The following is an 18,106-nucleotide window of genomic DNA, read 5'->3' on the forward strand; positions in this document are numbered from 1 at the left end:
AAATAAAATATTTTTGGTAGGTCATTGACCAAATGACCCTCATAGAAGAGCCGCCACTGGTGTAGGGTATACTTAAAATAATTCATAATCTGCTCTTTCATAGATGGCGCTAATATGATTATATTAGGAAAATATACTTTTTTCAAGTTGTTTTAAAAAATTTAAGATGAATTATTTGTTTTCGCTCATACATTCGCAACATGAATATAAATAAATAGTTTTCTCCAAATAAAAACTCAATTCTTTCAAGTCATACAAATACAATATTGAATTGAATCAACGACACAATATGTATTATATTTGAATGCCTTTCCTGAAAGAATTGAGTTTTTGTATAGACAAAACTATTTATTCACATTCTATATGTACATAAGCAAATAAATAATTTGTCTTATTATTTTAACCCTAGAACCGTACCCTGGGGTACAAATTTAAAAAAAATTTGAAAATTTGCGATAACTTTTTCGTTTCACAACGGATCTTTTCTTGCCGCCGCGTATTTGCAAGTGGGGGGGAGTCGCTTCGAAGCATCAGTCGAGCGGGAGTCCTGCTAGTGTGTGGTCGTGGCAAAACGTGCGTGGGGCGCTCCAGTACCCCAGGGTACGGTTAAGGTAATTATTTTCATTACTATGATTTTAATGTTTTTGCGAAATAAAGCATGTTATTGTGCTATTTGATACGTGTTTCTTTATTTGAATGTTATTTTTATTTGCATAATAACCTTACACATAACTTTGTTTTGGAAAAAATGTGTAATTATTTATTATATTTAGGTATTTTGCATTTAGTTGCGTGTAACTTGAATAATTCTTTTTTTTAGATGGCTTTACGTCAAAATCTATCGCGAAATGAAATTTATTGCCTTCTTCTGTATGCTGATGATGAAGAAGATGTGGTTCTTGGGGATGAATTGGAAGATGAACCTGATGAAATTATTGCTGACTTTATGAATACATCAATGTTTGCTTTTCATAACGAACTTACTTTACTATCATATGTGCCTTCAAAGCTAAACAAAAGAAAAAAGAAAAACGTGCTTATGCTTTCCACTACACACTTCCAACCAGACCAAGAAAAATCTGTTGATTTACCAGAAATAATAAGTTTTTACAACCAAACCAAGGGGGGTGTGGATACGTTTGATCAACTTTGTCATACATACAGTGTGTCTCGTAAAACTCGTCGCTGGAGCCTTTGTGTCTTCTATGGAATTTTGAATATCGTCGGAATCAATTCTATGATATTACTGCATTCATCTAACGCTACCGGAAAACAAGTTTTCAAGAATAGACGAACTTATCTGAAGACTTTAGCTTTTGACCTTATAAAACCTCACTTGGAGGATCGATTTTTATACAAGACATTGTCGATGCATCTCCAAGAAAGTATTAGCGGAATATTAGGAAAAAAGCGGTCTTATGATGCTACAACCCCTTCAAAATCAAAATCTGGATGATTTTCATTTTGTCCCAGGTCAAAAGATCGTAAGTCACGCGCTCAATGTCAGAAATGTAAACGTTTCATATGTTTAGAGCACCAAACAAAGATTTGCCAAAATTGTTAAGAAAAGTTACTTTTAATTAAGCCTTATTGTATGATGTAAGACTGAAATAAGTGCCATAACAGTCTATGTAAGTTTATTTTGAATAAATGTTTTTTCTCACGTAAAAAAGATGTTTTATTTAACGGGGTACTCCATTACCCCTGGGTACTGTTAGTGTATGATCTATGATGGGTACGGTTCTAGGGTTAAAGCACTACTTGCAAAAGGAATAACCCTTCAGGTTAATTTGTTAGCTTTTGGGAACAACTCATATGGTCTCATAGAAATCTCTGTATCTATCCATCTCCCTTACTGTCATGATCTAAACGGTGTTAGAAAGAGAAAACACCACGCTTTATATTCAAATCTAAAAATGAACAACAGAAGAATTAAAATGTGCACCTTTATGAAACCAAAGGTTCTGGCCCCAATTAAAAAATAATTATGAAATATTGTAAATTTTTCATTAATTAATTTTATATTAAACAAAAAAAAGTGAGGTGATGATAACATTTGTGTAATAAAATGTCTGCGCTTTTTTATAATTTTAGTTTAAAAAAAAGTAGGGTGAACCATTTAAAATCTTTTGTTTTCTCATTAAAATTTTGAATATTTCAAAAATTATATTTTTATTATAATAATAAAATTTCGAAGCATATTTTATCACCTTTCAAAAGCAGTTTTTAGTTTTCAGATATCTTTAAAAATTGCATTTATTTGGATTTTATTGCAAAGTGTTAATACTCCGACCTTCTCTCAAAATATGGCAGAGGCCTGAGGAGTTAATAAAATAATTAAATTAGCACCATCTATGAACGCATAGATTATAACATATGTTACGTTTACCCTTAATTGAATCAGTGGCAAGAAAAATTGACGTGGTTGTGAAGAAAGATGAAATAAAATAGACACTTTTAAAAGGTAACAAATAATTGGTTATTTATTGACTGATTACTATAATATGATAAATAAAAACAATTTTGGTATTTTAAAATATGTACATAAATATACATTATACAAATATTAGACATATTCACGAAAAAAATAAAAGTGGAACAAATGAAGAGAAAAAGTTTAGAGTGATGCAAGATAATTTCAGTACTTAATAATAATGAATAACTTCTCTCAGGGCCTAAGTCGTTTCTGGGGATGCTGTGTGATGGGTCTTTTTGAAGAGAGGAAGGAGTAAACACGTGTCTTGAAGAGACCCATGTTGTAGGAGGGAGGAAACACAGAGATCGTCAAATCGTTCTACAGCCGAGCCGAGTTGAACTCAAGAATGAGTTGTAGAAGCGATGAGTTGTTGAAGGTATCAATGATGCTAGATATTTGCAGCACCATTTATTGAAATACTAGTAAAACAAGCACAGTTCCAAAGATTGTAATATGTCAACAGGCTGATGAACGGAAAAGATTCTACCTCAATATTACTACATACATAACTATGGAATGGGGTGCATGGACCAGAATTTCTCATTGGGTATGCTCACTGAGAAGTTTCTGGCAAAAAGCCAGAAACTTTTCTGTGCTTTTGTAGATCTACAAAAGCATACGACCGAGTCAACAAGAAAAAGCTATGGAACGTGTTGGCCAAGTATATAGTGAATACGAATCTCACTCAGGCAATTGCATCTCTGTATGAGGGAAGCGTTGCATGTGTTAGGGTGAAAGGTGGTTTTACGGAGGTTTGATATCACAAAAGGTGTTAAACAAGGCTGCGTAATGTTACCATAGTTTTTCAATCTATACATGGATAATTGTATGCAAGAATTGATAAAGAGGTGGGATTGGGTGTGAATTTGAGCAATCTGAAAGTATGTCGCCTATTGAATGCTGATGATGTGGTACTGATTGAGAACAGTACGGAAGATCTACAGTCTCTAGTGTCTAGGATGAACGAAGTATGTATGAAGAATGATTTAATGATGAATGTAAGTAAGTCTAAAGAAATGGTGTTTGAAAGAGAGAGTACGAAAACAGTGTGCAATATAGTTGTGAATGAGGAATACTTGGAGCAGGTGGATGAGTTTGTGTATTTAGGAAGTATGTTTACAAGTGATGGAAAAGCTGACAAGAGATATTGAAAGAAGGGTAAATGCAGGTAACTCCATTAATAGAGGAATGAACGCAGTTGGCGCTAACAAAAAATTGTCCAAAGAAGCGAAGATAGCAGTCCAATATGGAGTGTTGGTACCTACCCTGATGTATGGAAGTGAAGCATGGAAAGGATGAAAGTAGACTGAATGCTGTAGAAATGAGATACCTGAGGCGTATGTGTGGTAAAACCATGTATGATTGTGTGAGAAATGTGGAGATCTGCAAAGAGTGCAAGGCTGATGTAAGCGTAATGAGTAAGATTAAGAAAGGGACGCTTAGAGGGTTTGGGCATGTAGAGCGAATGAGTGAAGAAAGAAGTGTAAGGAGATTATATGACGCAAATGTGAATGGTAGCAGAAGTCGGGGACGCCCGAGGAAGACATGGCACGACCAAGTGAATCAGATACTTGAGTCGGGCCATGTCAAGAGTGCGAATAATAGAAGAGTATGTATGAGACGTTTTAAGAATATGAATGAGGTAAGAAATGTGTGCCAAGACCGAGTTGTTTGGCGGTCCGTCCTCTCTGCCTACCCCTGCGGGGAAACAGCGTGATGGTTAGGCAGTTAGTTAGTCAATGCATGAAATTGCAGTAAGTTTATTGTCAAAGGAAAGTGGCCACATACATTATGATATATATGATATAGGAGGAGATGGGATCGCTTAGACGATATATCAAGTATGTAGCGAACTAGGGGACTAAGCATCCACAAATGTTATCTGGGTATTATGCCCGCTAAAACAAATGTTTGTCGGGCTGCATTGCTGATGTGACGAAATCTATCTGTACCTAGGTGGGTACCGCCATACCTGAAAGTACACAAACAGTAATATTATTATTAAATCATCATATTGTTGTGTGATCTAATTTACTAAGATCTGTGTTAACTAAACCGTTTGGCATTTTGTCTGTCTGTAAATTTATTTGTATGTTCCGTTTCCGGTTCAAGTTAGTGGCTATTTTAATGGTTCAGTAAAGATCCTTTTTTTTAAATGTGAAATCGTTGTGTTTTTTTGGACTCAAAAAAACACAACGAAGAAAAATTTATACATAATTGATATTATGTGTAATATGGCTTATAATATGCTCAGATTAATGATTTGACTTATGAAATCCCAACAAAATCAAAACATCCAGCAGCTTAGCCATTCTAAGTGATTCTAATGCGGTAATGCACAGAGGTACTTCTCAAACTTCATGTCTGAGATCTCCACAGTTATTTGACCTACACAAAACTCCCCAAACTGGGGTGCCAAGGTCAAAGTCAAAGTGTGCAGTAACCACATAAGAAAAACAATTCAAAAATACCATGGACATAATCATTTCAAAAAAATTTATTATGAAATCTTGATTCATTTATAGCATTGGTATTGTTTCTGTTTTACATTAACTCCACACGGGAGGAGAAAAATAATGAATGGTTACCGAGGCTGTGGTACCAATACCCGCCTTCAAAATTGAAGAATTATTATTACCATCGAGAAACGACGACCATCACATTGTCAACTTTGAGAAGCTCGACCAGCTTCAGCAGTCTCCCTCCAGCAGCCTTCTCTCCATCATCATCACAGTCCTGGTGGACTCCGCATTTCCACGCCAGCACATTGTGTGTCGCAGTGGCTATCTTGCGCTCATACTTCAAATAGCATAGCACTACCCTGGAAATTAAAATGTATATTAGAATCACTAAACAATTTTTAATAAATACATATAACATAAAACATAGCGTGACAAACATTCTACGGTTACGATTAGCCTCGACAATATTTGAATTCCTACTTCCATTTTTACAAGCTGAAAATGGTGATTGAGCAATGATGGAGGACTTAGCCAAGCAGAGGAATTGAACCCACAGCGCTTGAGTAAGAACCCTACGATTTGACCTCTAGCTACTAACCAGTCTCAGCTACTCAACCACATACCGTCTTAATATTTAGGAAATAAATAATAGAAATAAATAAGAGGAAATAAAGGAGAGGAAGTTCAGGAAAGGAAACAGGCATAAGGGATGGGTAGCAATCTGGGGGTCAGTGTGTCCAGGAGTGACGGATGTACAAATCCATTCCTCCCACTACGGTGCAAGGAGATGGGTTGACAATCCTGCTGGAGAGGTCAAAACTAAACCCACAATACGGACATTTTGAAAGATGCAGACTAGGCCTCACTATTCGATTCTAGATTCAGATTAACGAAATAATACGACATATTATTTCTGCAAATATTTAACCGTTAGGTTGCTATTTAGCACTATGGCGCTGCAAGAGTTGCTCACGAAAATTGCAACGCAAATATTGTTTATCCTGTTAAAATAAATACACCCTAAAGTGAAGCAATGTTTTTCACCATGTCGGATGTTATTTCTACTGCGGACGACGGCGGATTACGACGAGACCTTTTTAGACCTTTACCGAGAAACTTTTTTTTTTTTTTTAAATATATCTGTAAAAATTAATGAAATTTTTGGTATTATTTCTCCAACAAAAGTTTTTACAAAAACATGTGATGATTTTTTTCAAATTCCTGGAACTAGATGCGCTCCTTCTCCTGATGCAAAACCAACAGCCTATTTCAATTTATTTTTCACTTCGTTACTTCTTGTTACATTGCACAATTTTTGAACACACGAAATTTCAAATCGAATTCATTGGCAAAGAAGTGGACACCAACTAATGTACTGTGAATAAAATAAAACTATTCATTGCCGTCTTCATGGAAATGGGGTTAACAAGATGAGCCACCATTTTTCTTATTGGAAAAGTGATTTTAATGAGATAAGGCAATCCGACCTCATATGTGCTCACTGTAAAAGCGGACTACTTGGACTTTGCTTGGGAAGAAAATATTGTGAAGCGACATAATTTTATATTGTTTAATATTTTGTGCACTTGTAAATGTGTAGTTTTTTTATTAGAACCATAAAATATCATTCTTTGCTTGTTTAGTTGCAAAAAGAATCATTAAAATTTGTTGATATTTGTCCAAGTTATTGCATTTTTATTTAATACCTTACTTTTTTATCTAAAAACTTTAGCAATTACATACATACTTGCAAACTAAGCATTGCACGATTAAACCTTAGAAAACGGCTAGTATTTTGTATATATCGCAAAGCCAAATATAATAATGAAAAAAATTGACATCTGGCATCTACAATGTCAATGTATTAGGAATTCTCATGGACAATATTGAAATGCATTCAAAACTTCTAAAACCTAGCTCTATACACTGCACATTGCAGTGCATCTGAAGGTAGTTATGATTTCACTGAACTGTAGTTGGTAATTGTAGTTGGTCATATCCTGAGGGTTAAAGTACCGGCCTAATCCGATATAGATATACAGAGTTATAATTCGAAATAATAAGACATAATTGAAGGGATTAGAGATGAATTGATGATTGAATAAAATAATATGTTGTAGAATGATGTAATAAATGGTGGAGTTATAATTTAATTATTTTCAGTGTTTGCTACATGTGCAAATTTAATTATTTTCCCCAAAGAGTGCGATGGGGCAGTAAATTGAGATAATGCCAGGTGACAGGAAACCAAAAAATATGTGGGTGCCCAATGGAAGTGAGCCAGAGACGAACCAAGGATGAGTTAGATTGTAGACTGCAGAGGATTGGAGCAGAGCGAGTAGGACGGAGGACTGGAGGCGAAAGTCAAGGTACCACATCCAGTGGAGAACATTTCATTTCTAAAGGAGGCCAAATCCTACCCTGGGATGTAGCGCTGTGATGATTGATAGGTTATGATTATTTTACTAAAATTAACTATGCACCTGTAAACATGCAGTATATTATTTACTGGCTACGTACTTGACATCATTTGGTGACTTAATTCTAGCCACATGACCTTGGAAAGAGCTCTTTCTGTCTTCAATGATTTCTCCATGGACTATCTCAGGGCAAGGAACATCTAAAAGTGGCTAATGTATAAGGGAAAAATAAATATATATAGAACAAAATACAGATACAAATAAAATTGATAAAATGTAAGATATTGACAACACTACAATCAAAGCACCTATTAAACGTTCAGACTAGTCAAAAAGGTTTTAAAATTCTACATTTAATGTTATTTTTGTCATTGTTGTAATATTCATGGCTTCAAGTTGACGTGGCGGGGTATAGCTAGTTAATAATAATTCTACCTCTTCTAGTAATGTTGGCTCCTTTATGTTTCTTTGTGCAGTTAAATCAACTTTTGGCAGACTCTGAAGAAATTCTCGAACTTTTTCGATCCATTGGTAAATAATGGTCTCACCAAGATTTTCCCTGCAATAAGAAAAACACTGATTTACTTGGGATATGATGTACGTAGGATTTGTATCTTTTTAAAACTTTTTAACCTTTTGCTAATTTGAAAATGTAATTTTCAACCTATTAATCTTTGCCCAAAATATCAACATTAATATGGAACTAATAATAATATTTGGCTGATTTGATTTTTGTGAAAAATCACCTCGAATTACATTCACAGTGCTTTGCCTAAACCTATAAAATCTAGACACAAATTTCATGATGACAGAGTTTTAGTGTCATGCACAAACAGATTTTATGTTTTATACTCAAGTTTAACACATAAAATGTAAATAAAGAAAAAATGACATACAAATAAACTTCATTCAGCATTTGATTAATTTCATTTTTCTGATTCGTGGTCAGCGAAGGGGCAGACATTTCAAAAGATGGTGGTGCCTGAGATGGGTAGTCCTCAGGCAGATTGAAAATCAGCGTCACGTCTCGATTGGCCTCTGACATACTGAATCTGAAGCTTGACATACCTTCAGGGTCGCTGTGCCAGTCTTTTCCATATATAGAACTCAAGACTTCCATTTCGTCAGCCTGGAAAGAAAACAACATTATAAACAATGCAGTCATAGTACATTTAGACCAGGCGCGGTACCTTCATACATACTTTGGATAGCGCGCTTCCCTTGTTTTCTAGGCTTAAAATAAATATAATAATAATAACTATTTATTTATTATTTACGACGCTACACACGGAGCGGGTCAAAATACATAATAATATAATACATTCTCAATGGTTGAATATCACGTAAACACACAGACACCAGCAACAATGAGGAGTGGATTCTCTGTTTTATTCCGTATCCACAAAGTTGGAAAGAGTTTGATATTCAGTAGTTCTGCCTAGGCCAAATATGTATTCGACAAGAGGGACTTTATTGTTAGAAATTTGTTTGACATGATAACTTTTTTTTTTTTTTTTTTTTTTTTTATATTTACTCCACACAGGAGGCCCTGAAGAAAATAATTTCCCTCAGGGCCTATGTCATCTTTGGGGATGCTGTGTGGAGGGTCTTTTTGTGGAGAGGAAGGAGTGAACATGGGTCTTGAAGAGTCCCATGTTGTAGGAGGGAGGAAACACAGAAGCCGGCAGTTCGTTCCACAGCCGAGCTGTTGAACTTAAGAACCAATCGTAGAAGCGACCCGTTCTCATGTGACAAGAGTCAACGGTGTACAAATGTTGGGCGCGCGTTTGGCGTGTATCGCGACTACGCACCGGTGCCGAAGGGATCAATGACGCTAGTTCCTCAGAGCATCTTCCATTGTAATACCGATAGAACGAGGACAGCATACCTACCTGACGCCTGTGCTCTAAAGATTGCAGTCCGTTTGTTAAGATTGGGGAATCTATCAAACGGACCGCCCGTTTCTGCACAGAGTCAAGGGTTTTTTTCAGGTATTTTGGGGCTCCAGACCAGAGATGGCTGCCAAATTCGACAGTAGGGCGCACTTGCGATTTGTACAGGGTGAGCAGTTGAGTACTATTAAAGTATCTGCGGGCCCTGTACAGTACGGCCAGCTTCTGAGAGGCCAACTTTACTCTAGCTTCGATGGAGCCCCCGTACCTGAGCTGGTCACTTATAGTTACACCAAGCATATCAATGGAAGGCCTGTTCGGAAGATTGCTTCCGTTGAAGGAGACTAGATTATCATTTGGATCCCTTTTAGACGTAATCAGACAGGATTGGGTCTTTGAAACATTAAATTCGACGAGATTATTTTTACCCCAGGAGGAAATACTCTCGAGATAACCGTCCATTCTCTGCTTCAAAGCCCTCCGAGCCGTTGGAGTTTGTGTGCCCTTTGGGGGCTTGTCAAACAAAAAGCTATCATGAACTGTACTGTCATCCGCGTAACAATGAATCGGTGCACATGTCAAAAGGTCATTGATGTGCAACAAAAACAAAGTTGGAGACAGAACCGATCCCTGTGGGACGCCAGCATTTATGGAGTGCGAGGAAGAGGTGAAACCGTCAGCAACCGCCTGAATCGACCTATCCCTTAAAAAGTCAGCAATCCACGTACACAGGGATGCGGGAAGTCCGTAATAATGCAATTTGTTGACAAGTCCTCGGTGCCAGACCCGGTCAAAGGCCTTGGATATGTCTAGTGCGACCGTTTGGGTCTCACCGTGACGTTCCAGGCACCGCCCCCAAACATGCGTCACATACGCGAGAAGATCACCGCATGAGCGGTTCCGCCGGAATCCGTATTGACGGTCGTTGATAATTTTGTTCTTCTCGAGGTATGTGAGCAGTTTGTCGTTGATCACACGTTCCATCACTTTGGACAGAACTGATGTGATCGCTATGGGGCGGTAGTTGGCCGGGTTGGAGCGGTCACCTTTCTTGGGAATAGGGTGAATTACCGCTTTTTTCCAACCAGAGGGCACAGTGCCACACTTCAGGGACATTTTGAAGAGCTTTGTCAAAACTGGAACTATTTCCGCAGCACACCTCTGCAATACCAGGGCAGGTATTCCATCAGGTCCACTAGCTTTGTTAACATCGAGCCCCCGTATGACGTGGAGTACATCCCGATGCCGGATCCTCAGCTTTTTCATATAGAAGCCGCAGTGAGGAACCGACGGCGGAACAGCACCCCCGTCGTCGAGGGTCGAGTTTTCCGCAAACATTTTCCCTAAAAGGTTTGCCTTTTCGGTGGCGGTGTTTGCTAGTGAGCCGTCAGGTCTGGTAAGAGGTGGCAAACTGGGTTTGCAAAAATTTCGACCTATTGAGCCCGCAAGCGACCAGAATGCTCTGCTGCCATGCGGGCAGGCAGCCAGCTTTTTGCTGATCTGCAGGTCGTGTTCGAATTTTGACCTATTGATGATTCTCTTGCATTCCTTTGCCGATTTGTTGTATGCTGATCTGCTTTCGGGCGTTCGAGATGTGTTGTAGGCTCGGTAAGCCGCGTTTTTTCGTCGAACTGCTTCGGAGCATTGTCGACTGAACCACGGCTTTGAGCCCACACCAGTTTCTTTAGTAGTCGATTGTATGAAGCCATCCATCGCCAATTTGATGACTTCACCAATCTCCTGGGCACATCTTGAAGGGTCCGAAGTCCGAAAACAAACAGCTGACCACGGAAAAGCATTGAAATGGGCCCGCATACCGAACCAATCTGCTGACCTATAGTGCCACACTTTTCTCCTCAGCCTCTCATTGGTTGGTCTGAGGCTAACGGGGACTGATGTCGTCACTAGGCAGTGGTCAGATGATCCCAGAGGCGCTGTGACGTCAATCTTATAACCGTGTGGCACAGTAGTTAAGAATAGGTCTAACAGATTGGAGCGGTGAGTCTGGACATCAGGAACCCTTGTAGGCTCCTGAACCAATTGCTCTAATCCGTAGCAAATGGCAAAGGATTCCGCCTGTCGGCCAGCCGAGTCCGTTGGGCCTGAGAACTTCAACCATGGTTCGTTATGAACGTTGAAGTCCCCCAGAACAACAAACTCGGCCGAAGGGTAGCGGGGCAAGAGATCATCAATAGTATCGCTCAAATGTTTGAAGAGCTCGGAAGTGTCTGATTCGCTATGGTTCGGTGAGCGGTATAGACATGCGTAGAATCTTGCCGTACTGGCAAAATTGACGCGCACCCACATTACGTCGAATCTGGAGTTTTCCAGACTCAATAGTCGCACACAGTTGACGTCAGCTCGACTATAGAGGCAGACTCCTCCTTTCAGTCGGAATTTGCTTGCGAGGGTAAAACCCGGGCAGTCCAGATAGGAGGAGTCTGGCGGCTCGGCTATCTGAGTTTCGGATAGGAAAAGAAGGTTGGGACGTTGGGACAAAAGATGGTGATGGACGGAATTTAAATTTGTGTGCAGGCCGCGAATGTTGGCAAAATTTACCAACAGTTTTGGCCCGCACCGGGGACGCCTGCTACTCGCCGCTGTAAAGATGTTATGTTTGTTTTTATGTATATTCATGATTTTAATTTTTTTTTTTTTTTTTAAGGGTATGAAGTGAAAGGAAGGTCTGGAATGGAAAGGTATGAGGGGTGGGTAGGAATATGGGGTTCAGGCTGTCCAGGAGTGATGAGCGTTTGGTTCCAGCCCACCCACTGCGGTGCTAGGCGATAGGCTGGGAGAGTCCGGCTGGAGAGGGCATCCAATGCGCCCCAAACGCTGCTGCTGGGTCCCCTCCGGTCACGAACCGGCACAACAGCAGTGGCGGGGTTTTTTCACTCGCTGATGGGGCAGCCCACCCTTAGTCGTGAGCCTGAGGGTCGGGCCCCTGTACTATCGAGCGGCCCGGACAGCGGTAACCGGTTGTAAAGGGTCTCCCTCAACCAGCATCTCCCAACCGGCCCGCCACGCAGAAGGTGGGCCGACGCACCCGCCACCAAGACTTGGGCAAACCTTAACCCATGAACCCGGGCACCCCTGCTAAGTCACCAAACGTAGCGAACCACTTGGGGTGACCTGTGGCAGAGGTGTTGGTCATCCAATAAATGGTTCCCAGGGCGGCGGTACCCATTCCCGCCTACCAAATTGAAAAAAAAAAAACTGAAACTGATTGAAAAATTGAATACGTTTCGATTATCTATCTAATTTTGTATCTGTAATTGATGTTGTGGAGCAAAAAGTATTTATAGAGCTATGTAATATCATAAAACTATTTTTGTCAGTAATTGCATCTTGTTCGTGGTCTAGTCTATAGATTTGTATATTTCATAGTAGGTATATACTTACGCATCCAGTATACAAAAAGTCACCGACGAAAGTGTTTGTATTACTCAACCAAAGTGTTTGTATTACTCGACAAACAGTAGTAAAGCCAAGGAATAACATATCATTTTTAAATATATGCAAATTAAGAATTAATAAAATTATAGATTAAGATTATAATTATTTCAATTGTTTTCCGAAGATTTTAAGCGCCATTAGAGAAAGCTAGACAGATAATGTAGCAGCACACAAGTACATGAAGGGCAACCTACTTGCAGTAGTTTATCTCATACAGCGAGTAAGCATATCTTGTCATATCAATCACCCGTGATGTAGAATGTAGTATTCGATGCAACTTTTGAAAACGAAAATGCAGCACGGTCCTATATCTAATTTGTTTATATACACATATTCTTTGAATGTCTATCTTTGTCATACATGAACAGTGTTTGAATTAAGAATTTACTGGAAACATAAGTGTTTCTCACATGCGCCACATTTTGGCTTAATTTTGTGAGACAATAACAAGTCAATAAGTATCGTAACAGCATTGATGATAAATGCAAATAAATACATTCAATGCTAAAACTGGCGAGGGTCATCCAGAAAGTGAGGTATCGAAAAATGCTTGTATTTAATTGAAATTCACAGGATACTTCACAAATATATTAAACTATTTTTCAACGTAATCGTCGTCGAGATCGAGATATTTCTGCAGTCGTGGCACCAGCTTTTGTAAGCCAGTGTCATAGATCCTCCGCCGCCAGCTCTTTCAGCTACTTCTTCTCAGCTTCCACAACCTCCTGATCGTTGGAAAAACGTTTCCCACCCAAAAACTTTCGTAGTTTAGTGAAAAGGTCCACATGTGTCAAGTGGGGGGAATGGGGGGGGATGGGTGTCAATATCTCATCCAAACGATGTCAGCAGCTCCTGTGAAACTCACAGGTTTGGGGCCTGACGTTGTCATGCAAGAGCATGACAACTTCAGGTTAACCTCTAAGTTAAGAGTTAACCTCTGCATTAAGGCGATGCCATACGTAGTAATGATAAATCATGTGTTTTTAGTTTGAAAATTTGGTCGCCTAGAAATGTTTCAGATGCTTTAATTAAATACTGCGAGTAGAATACATCTTGGCCTTTGAAATAATTGAGTATTTTTTAGATAGTCTTTTTATAAGCCCAGAAAAAAAAAATGTAAAAGCCTATGAAAACTGCTTAAAAGTTTAAAATCTCATACTTACGAACCCATTTTCGGTTATGATTTTATTGTATAATGTGGCAAATTAAATTATTTATAAAATGAACGAAAAAAAAAAAAATATTTATGCCGGAACATCCACAAAATATAATAAAAGGCACTTTTTGGCCATGTTTTTTTCTTGCATAAATCAAAACAGGCGGATGGTGTTAAGCGGGAATTTAAACCTTATCGCCATCTACGTAAGGGTTGTTATTGATAGCGGCTCAATTGAAAATACTACATGTCGTAGTGCATCGCCTTAATGGTAGTCTCTTTAGGCATAAAATCCATGACCAACAGATGTTACGACTTATCTGGCTGAATGGGTCGTCTTGAACTTTTTGGCAGCTGGGAAAGATGAATGACGCCACTGAGGAAATTGTCTTTTGGATTCTGGGGTGAAGTAACACCCTAACGTCTCATTCCCTATCACAATAGATTCCAGAAAAGCTTCTCCCTACTGTGCAATAACAGCAGCATCTTTACATTTCGTGCGTCCACGGACCTTCTCCCCATCATCCGCAGTACCATGTCTGCGCTCATTGAGGACACATGTGCGTGCATTTGAATTCGGTGAGTAAAAAACACACTGGTCTGAGCGACTGGGGTTAACCAACACAGAGGACGGGGGTTTCGGCTTTCAGATTATCAGCGTTGAGTGGCTGAGACCGTCGGCGGCGGTTGGCGCCGAAGTTATGGACACAGAGAATGCGTGTAAAGAAAGCCGTAACCCAATTCCTTTGTGTTTGTAGATAGTGAGGTTTAGTTGCAATTTTGTAAAAATAACTACTTTTTATTGAAATTTGTGTATTTACGTGCAAGTTGATTATAGAATTTATAAAAAAAAAAAGAAGTTCCTAATTTATGGTCGTATGATCATGGATCTCATTTTCTAAATATGATGATGATTCCCTTTTCCCTTAGGTTTATGAAGGGATTTTGATTTATCTTAGAAATACTGTTTCTGAAAAAATTTTTATAGATAGTAAAAAAAAAACCTAAAATAATTAGATTTATTTCATATGATCTCCCACTGCCATAGATTTATTATGCGAGCGATTTATCGTGACTAAAATAAGGGGGTAAGTAGTTAAGGGTTAACAAACAAATTACAATTTTATAACATTATACTTTGGGAGGCGGGTATGGGAGGATAACCAATACCCCTGCCATAGGTCACCCCAAATGGCTATATTTGGTGACTTAGAAGGAGTGCCCGGGTTCATCGGGTGAGGTGTATTCAGATCTTGGCGGCAGCTGCCTCCTCCTTCCTTAAAAAGAACCCTGAAGGAGTCCATTTCCAATTGCTTTCTGATGACTTACCCAACTTTAAGAAATTTAATGAGCTGTCTTGTTTTACAAAATAGTAATTATTTCCAAGAAAATTCATATTTACGCAAAAATTACAAGAACACTCAAACCCCGAAACCGCTTGATACCGTGTCGCCGACACAATTGGAAATCTTTACATCATAATTACTCAATCAAATGATGTGCTACATGTGATTAATCAAGATAATTACATAATGATATAACAGCAGAACCTGAAACACATCTGAAAATAACCATCCACCACCTCACTCGGAGCCACCAACCCACGAAATGACCACCGCTAAGCGACTCAGTATTTACGTTGACCCCCCTCCACTACTCCCCGGATGGAATTCCATGATGGCCGCCGACTTCAACCAATCACAGCACAGCATATTCCATTGAGATTTTAATCAAACAATGATTACAAAATTCAATGTGACTATTTGTGATAACATCAGACTCAATTTACGGGAAAATTATGGAAAATATAACCACGGAATAAATATCAACATCAAGAAATGATTATATGCTAACATAATACCATGAAAAATTATACCTAAATATATTAATTACTCTTTGGGAAATGTTCAAACCAAAGATATTTAACTTTAAACCCAATATAATTTATTATAAAATAAATAAACGAGACTGGGGGAGATGGTTTTGGTAGATTGAACTGACTCGGTTAAAGGTATCATATTAAAATATAACTTTCCTCTCAACAAGCTAATTGCGGAGAGGAAAAATACCTAACCAATTTACCCCTCACTAAAGAAGAAAAAACTCCTTCGAGAGGGCCCGATTTGAAAACGTTCTATAAATAGAGAATCGAATTCCATACAAAGTCAGTTCAACAACTACCTCTGAAAGAGAATCCTCTCTCCTGAAGAACCATCTCCAAGTCTCCAAGTCTCCAAGAAATATAAGTGTTTTATTCAGTTTTTTCCAGTAATAGAATCCTTTCGTCAGCTCAGATTTGGAAATAAATTCCTTTCTGAACTTGGCTATAAACTTCACTAAAAACCTCCGCTACATCCACCAAGACTGAAACGCTGACAAGTGTACCCAGCTTCCTTCGTATTTACAGTTATTGTACAGACGGTAAATTGCCTCGTACAGGAAACTTACCCAAGTGTCACTCCATACAAAAATGTGCAGCAAAGGGATCATTATATAAGGTAAATTTTGAACTAATTAAGTAGAAACGAAGTGTAGTTTCCATAATCTGTGCCTAGTAAAACTGCGGCGGTTATGGAAATATTTACTATAATGTCGATCCATCAGTTTTGCTCAAAATAAAAACCCAATACTGACTCAATATAATATAAACAATGTCAATCTTTGAAAAGTTTCATTAATAAAAGATCTGGGTGTCGTTTTCGATGATAAAATAACATTCGTACACCACATTGATGAATTACAAATAAATGTCTCGGTTTTATTTCTAAGATCATCCAAAGATCTTATGTATATTAAACTCTGCACATAACGCAAGTTGGAAGCATTTTTGAAAATAATTTCTCTTTCTGGTCACCTTTATCCAACATACGTTCACCAGGGCGAGTACCTACCCTTCCTTATAAAGTAGAACACATTTTTTAATAAGATTTAGGGTAATGATAAAGATCGAAAGTGAAAAAATTCCACAATTCAAATGACAATGGACGGCGCGACAAGATTAATAAAAATTGAACTACACAAAAATTGGTAATAAATAAATTTCGTAATTCAGAAGTAATAAAATGTTTGTCGCGTACCTGTTTAGAAGTATTATCCATATTATCGTAAGATAGTTTTTAGTAACCTACAAGTCACTCAAGAAAACAATTTGTTTCTATTTAAAATTTTCACTAGAAATGAAAATATTTATATTATTGCTATTTCTAGGAGGACTTTGATGATTGAAACTTGTAAACATAAGGTACCGTCGATAATTGTCTAAGATAATACTGTTATCTTTTGGCGCGCTGACACGCGACTGCGCGACATTTTCAAAATAGTTTGACGTTTGCTTTGTTATGATGGCAAAATAGAGTTGCCAGGTCAAAAATTATAAACTCCCTAAAATAGGCATTGTATACGTGCACTAGACGGCAGTGATACGTGTTAGGGAATAATTTTAAGGAGAAAAATATGGGAATGCATGTATGTGAAAAGAACTGTAATGAGCGATCCATGAGCGATCCAAACCCAATCCTCTACCAAAACAGACGGCAGTGCCAAACCCAAAACATGAATAAGGCTTACTCATCGTTCTCATCTATAATCTCTTTTCGGATCGATAACCATAATTCTTGCGTTGGTAACAAAGAACTTACTGCAGTCGAAAATATTATGCATAAAAATTTATATATTTATACATATCAACAAACGCTGATTCTGATTGTATAAGTTTAATTGTATTTTACTATACGTAAATTTTATAAATCATCATTTAAAAATGAATAAAATACGATCCTGTTAAAACACCATTTGGTTGGTACAACACTAAACCTACCATTTCACCACAATCAGCTGGTATAACTATATTCGTGACATATTTGTGGACTACATTGTTTACACGCCCATTGCGAATAGCGGTGAATTTCTAAGATTTTCAATATTTAGGTTTTTTGCGGGGAGAACCTGTTAGTGGGGAAAATAGGGGAGTCTGGGTTTTTTTTTATTTATTATGCAACCATATTGAAAAATAATGCTTCCAATAATTGTGAGAACGCATTATATTTCGTTTTCGTTCTAAGCAAATAAAAATGAACGAAAAAGAAATTACTAGATAATAAAAAAATAATCCTAATTATAGAATTTTATTTTTAAAACTTTTGGGGAATTTGAAAATCTCTTCATCTACTATGGGCGTTTTAGAATATACGCATTGGCAATTTTGTCTCTGAAATATATGAATTGCGGTTCCTCGATAGTGGTTT

At 38.0% G+C, this 18,106-nt stretch overlaps 1 protein-coding gene across 1 annotated transcript; it reads right to left on the bottom strand.

Annotated features, from left to right (window-relative positions):
* Positions 1-2,482: 2,482 nt before the first annotated feature.
* LOC149411927 (protein IMPACT-like) lies at positions 2,483-17,191 on the bottom strand. Its single transcript, XM_089646229.1, has 6 exons — positions 16,940-17,191; positions 8,255-8,487; positions 7,794-7,917; positions 7,459-7,568; positions 5,115-5,297; positions 2,483-4,448 (listed from the first exon to the last, which is right to left on the bottom strand). The coding sequence occupies exons 1-6, from the start codon at positions 16,958-16,960 to the stop codon at positions 4,355-4,357; spliced, it is 765 nt and encodes a 254-aa protein (XP_089502355.1). The 5' UTR covers positions 16,961-17,191; the 3' UTR covers positions 2,483-4,354.
* Positions 17,192-18,106: the final 915 nt, after the last annotated feature.

This window comes from Hesperophylax consimilis, chromosome 24, assembly GCF_061612785.1.
Source record: "Hesperophylax consimilis isolate HC1 chromosome 24, BYU_Hcon_1.0, whole genome shotgun sequence".
Classification (NCBI taxonomy): Eukaryota; Metazoa; Arthropoda; class Insecta; order Trichoptera; family Limnephilidae; genus Hesperophylax; species Hesperophylax consimilis.

What these genes read in the sequence shown, in the direction of transcription:
- LOC149411927 (XM_089646229.1), bottom strand. Translation starts at nt 16,960, where the DNA reads ATGGATAATACTTCTAAACAG. An exon ending in TGGATAATACTTCTAAACAG is followed by an intron (nt 8,488 to 16,939) that starts GTACGCGACAAA and finishes TTTTCTTTCCAG; the next exon opens with GCTGACGAAATGGAAGTCTT. An exon ending in AGCCAACATTACTAGAAGAG is followed by an intron (nt 7,569 to 7,793) that starts GTAGAATTATTA and finishes CTTATACATTAG; the next exon opens with CCACTTTTAGATGTTCCTTG.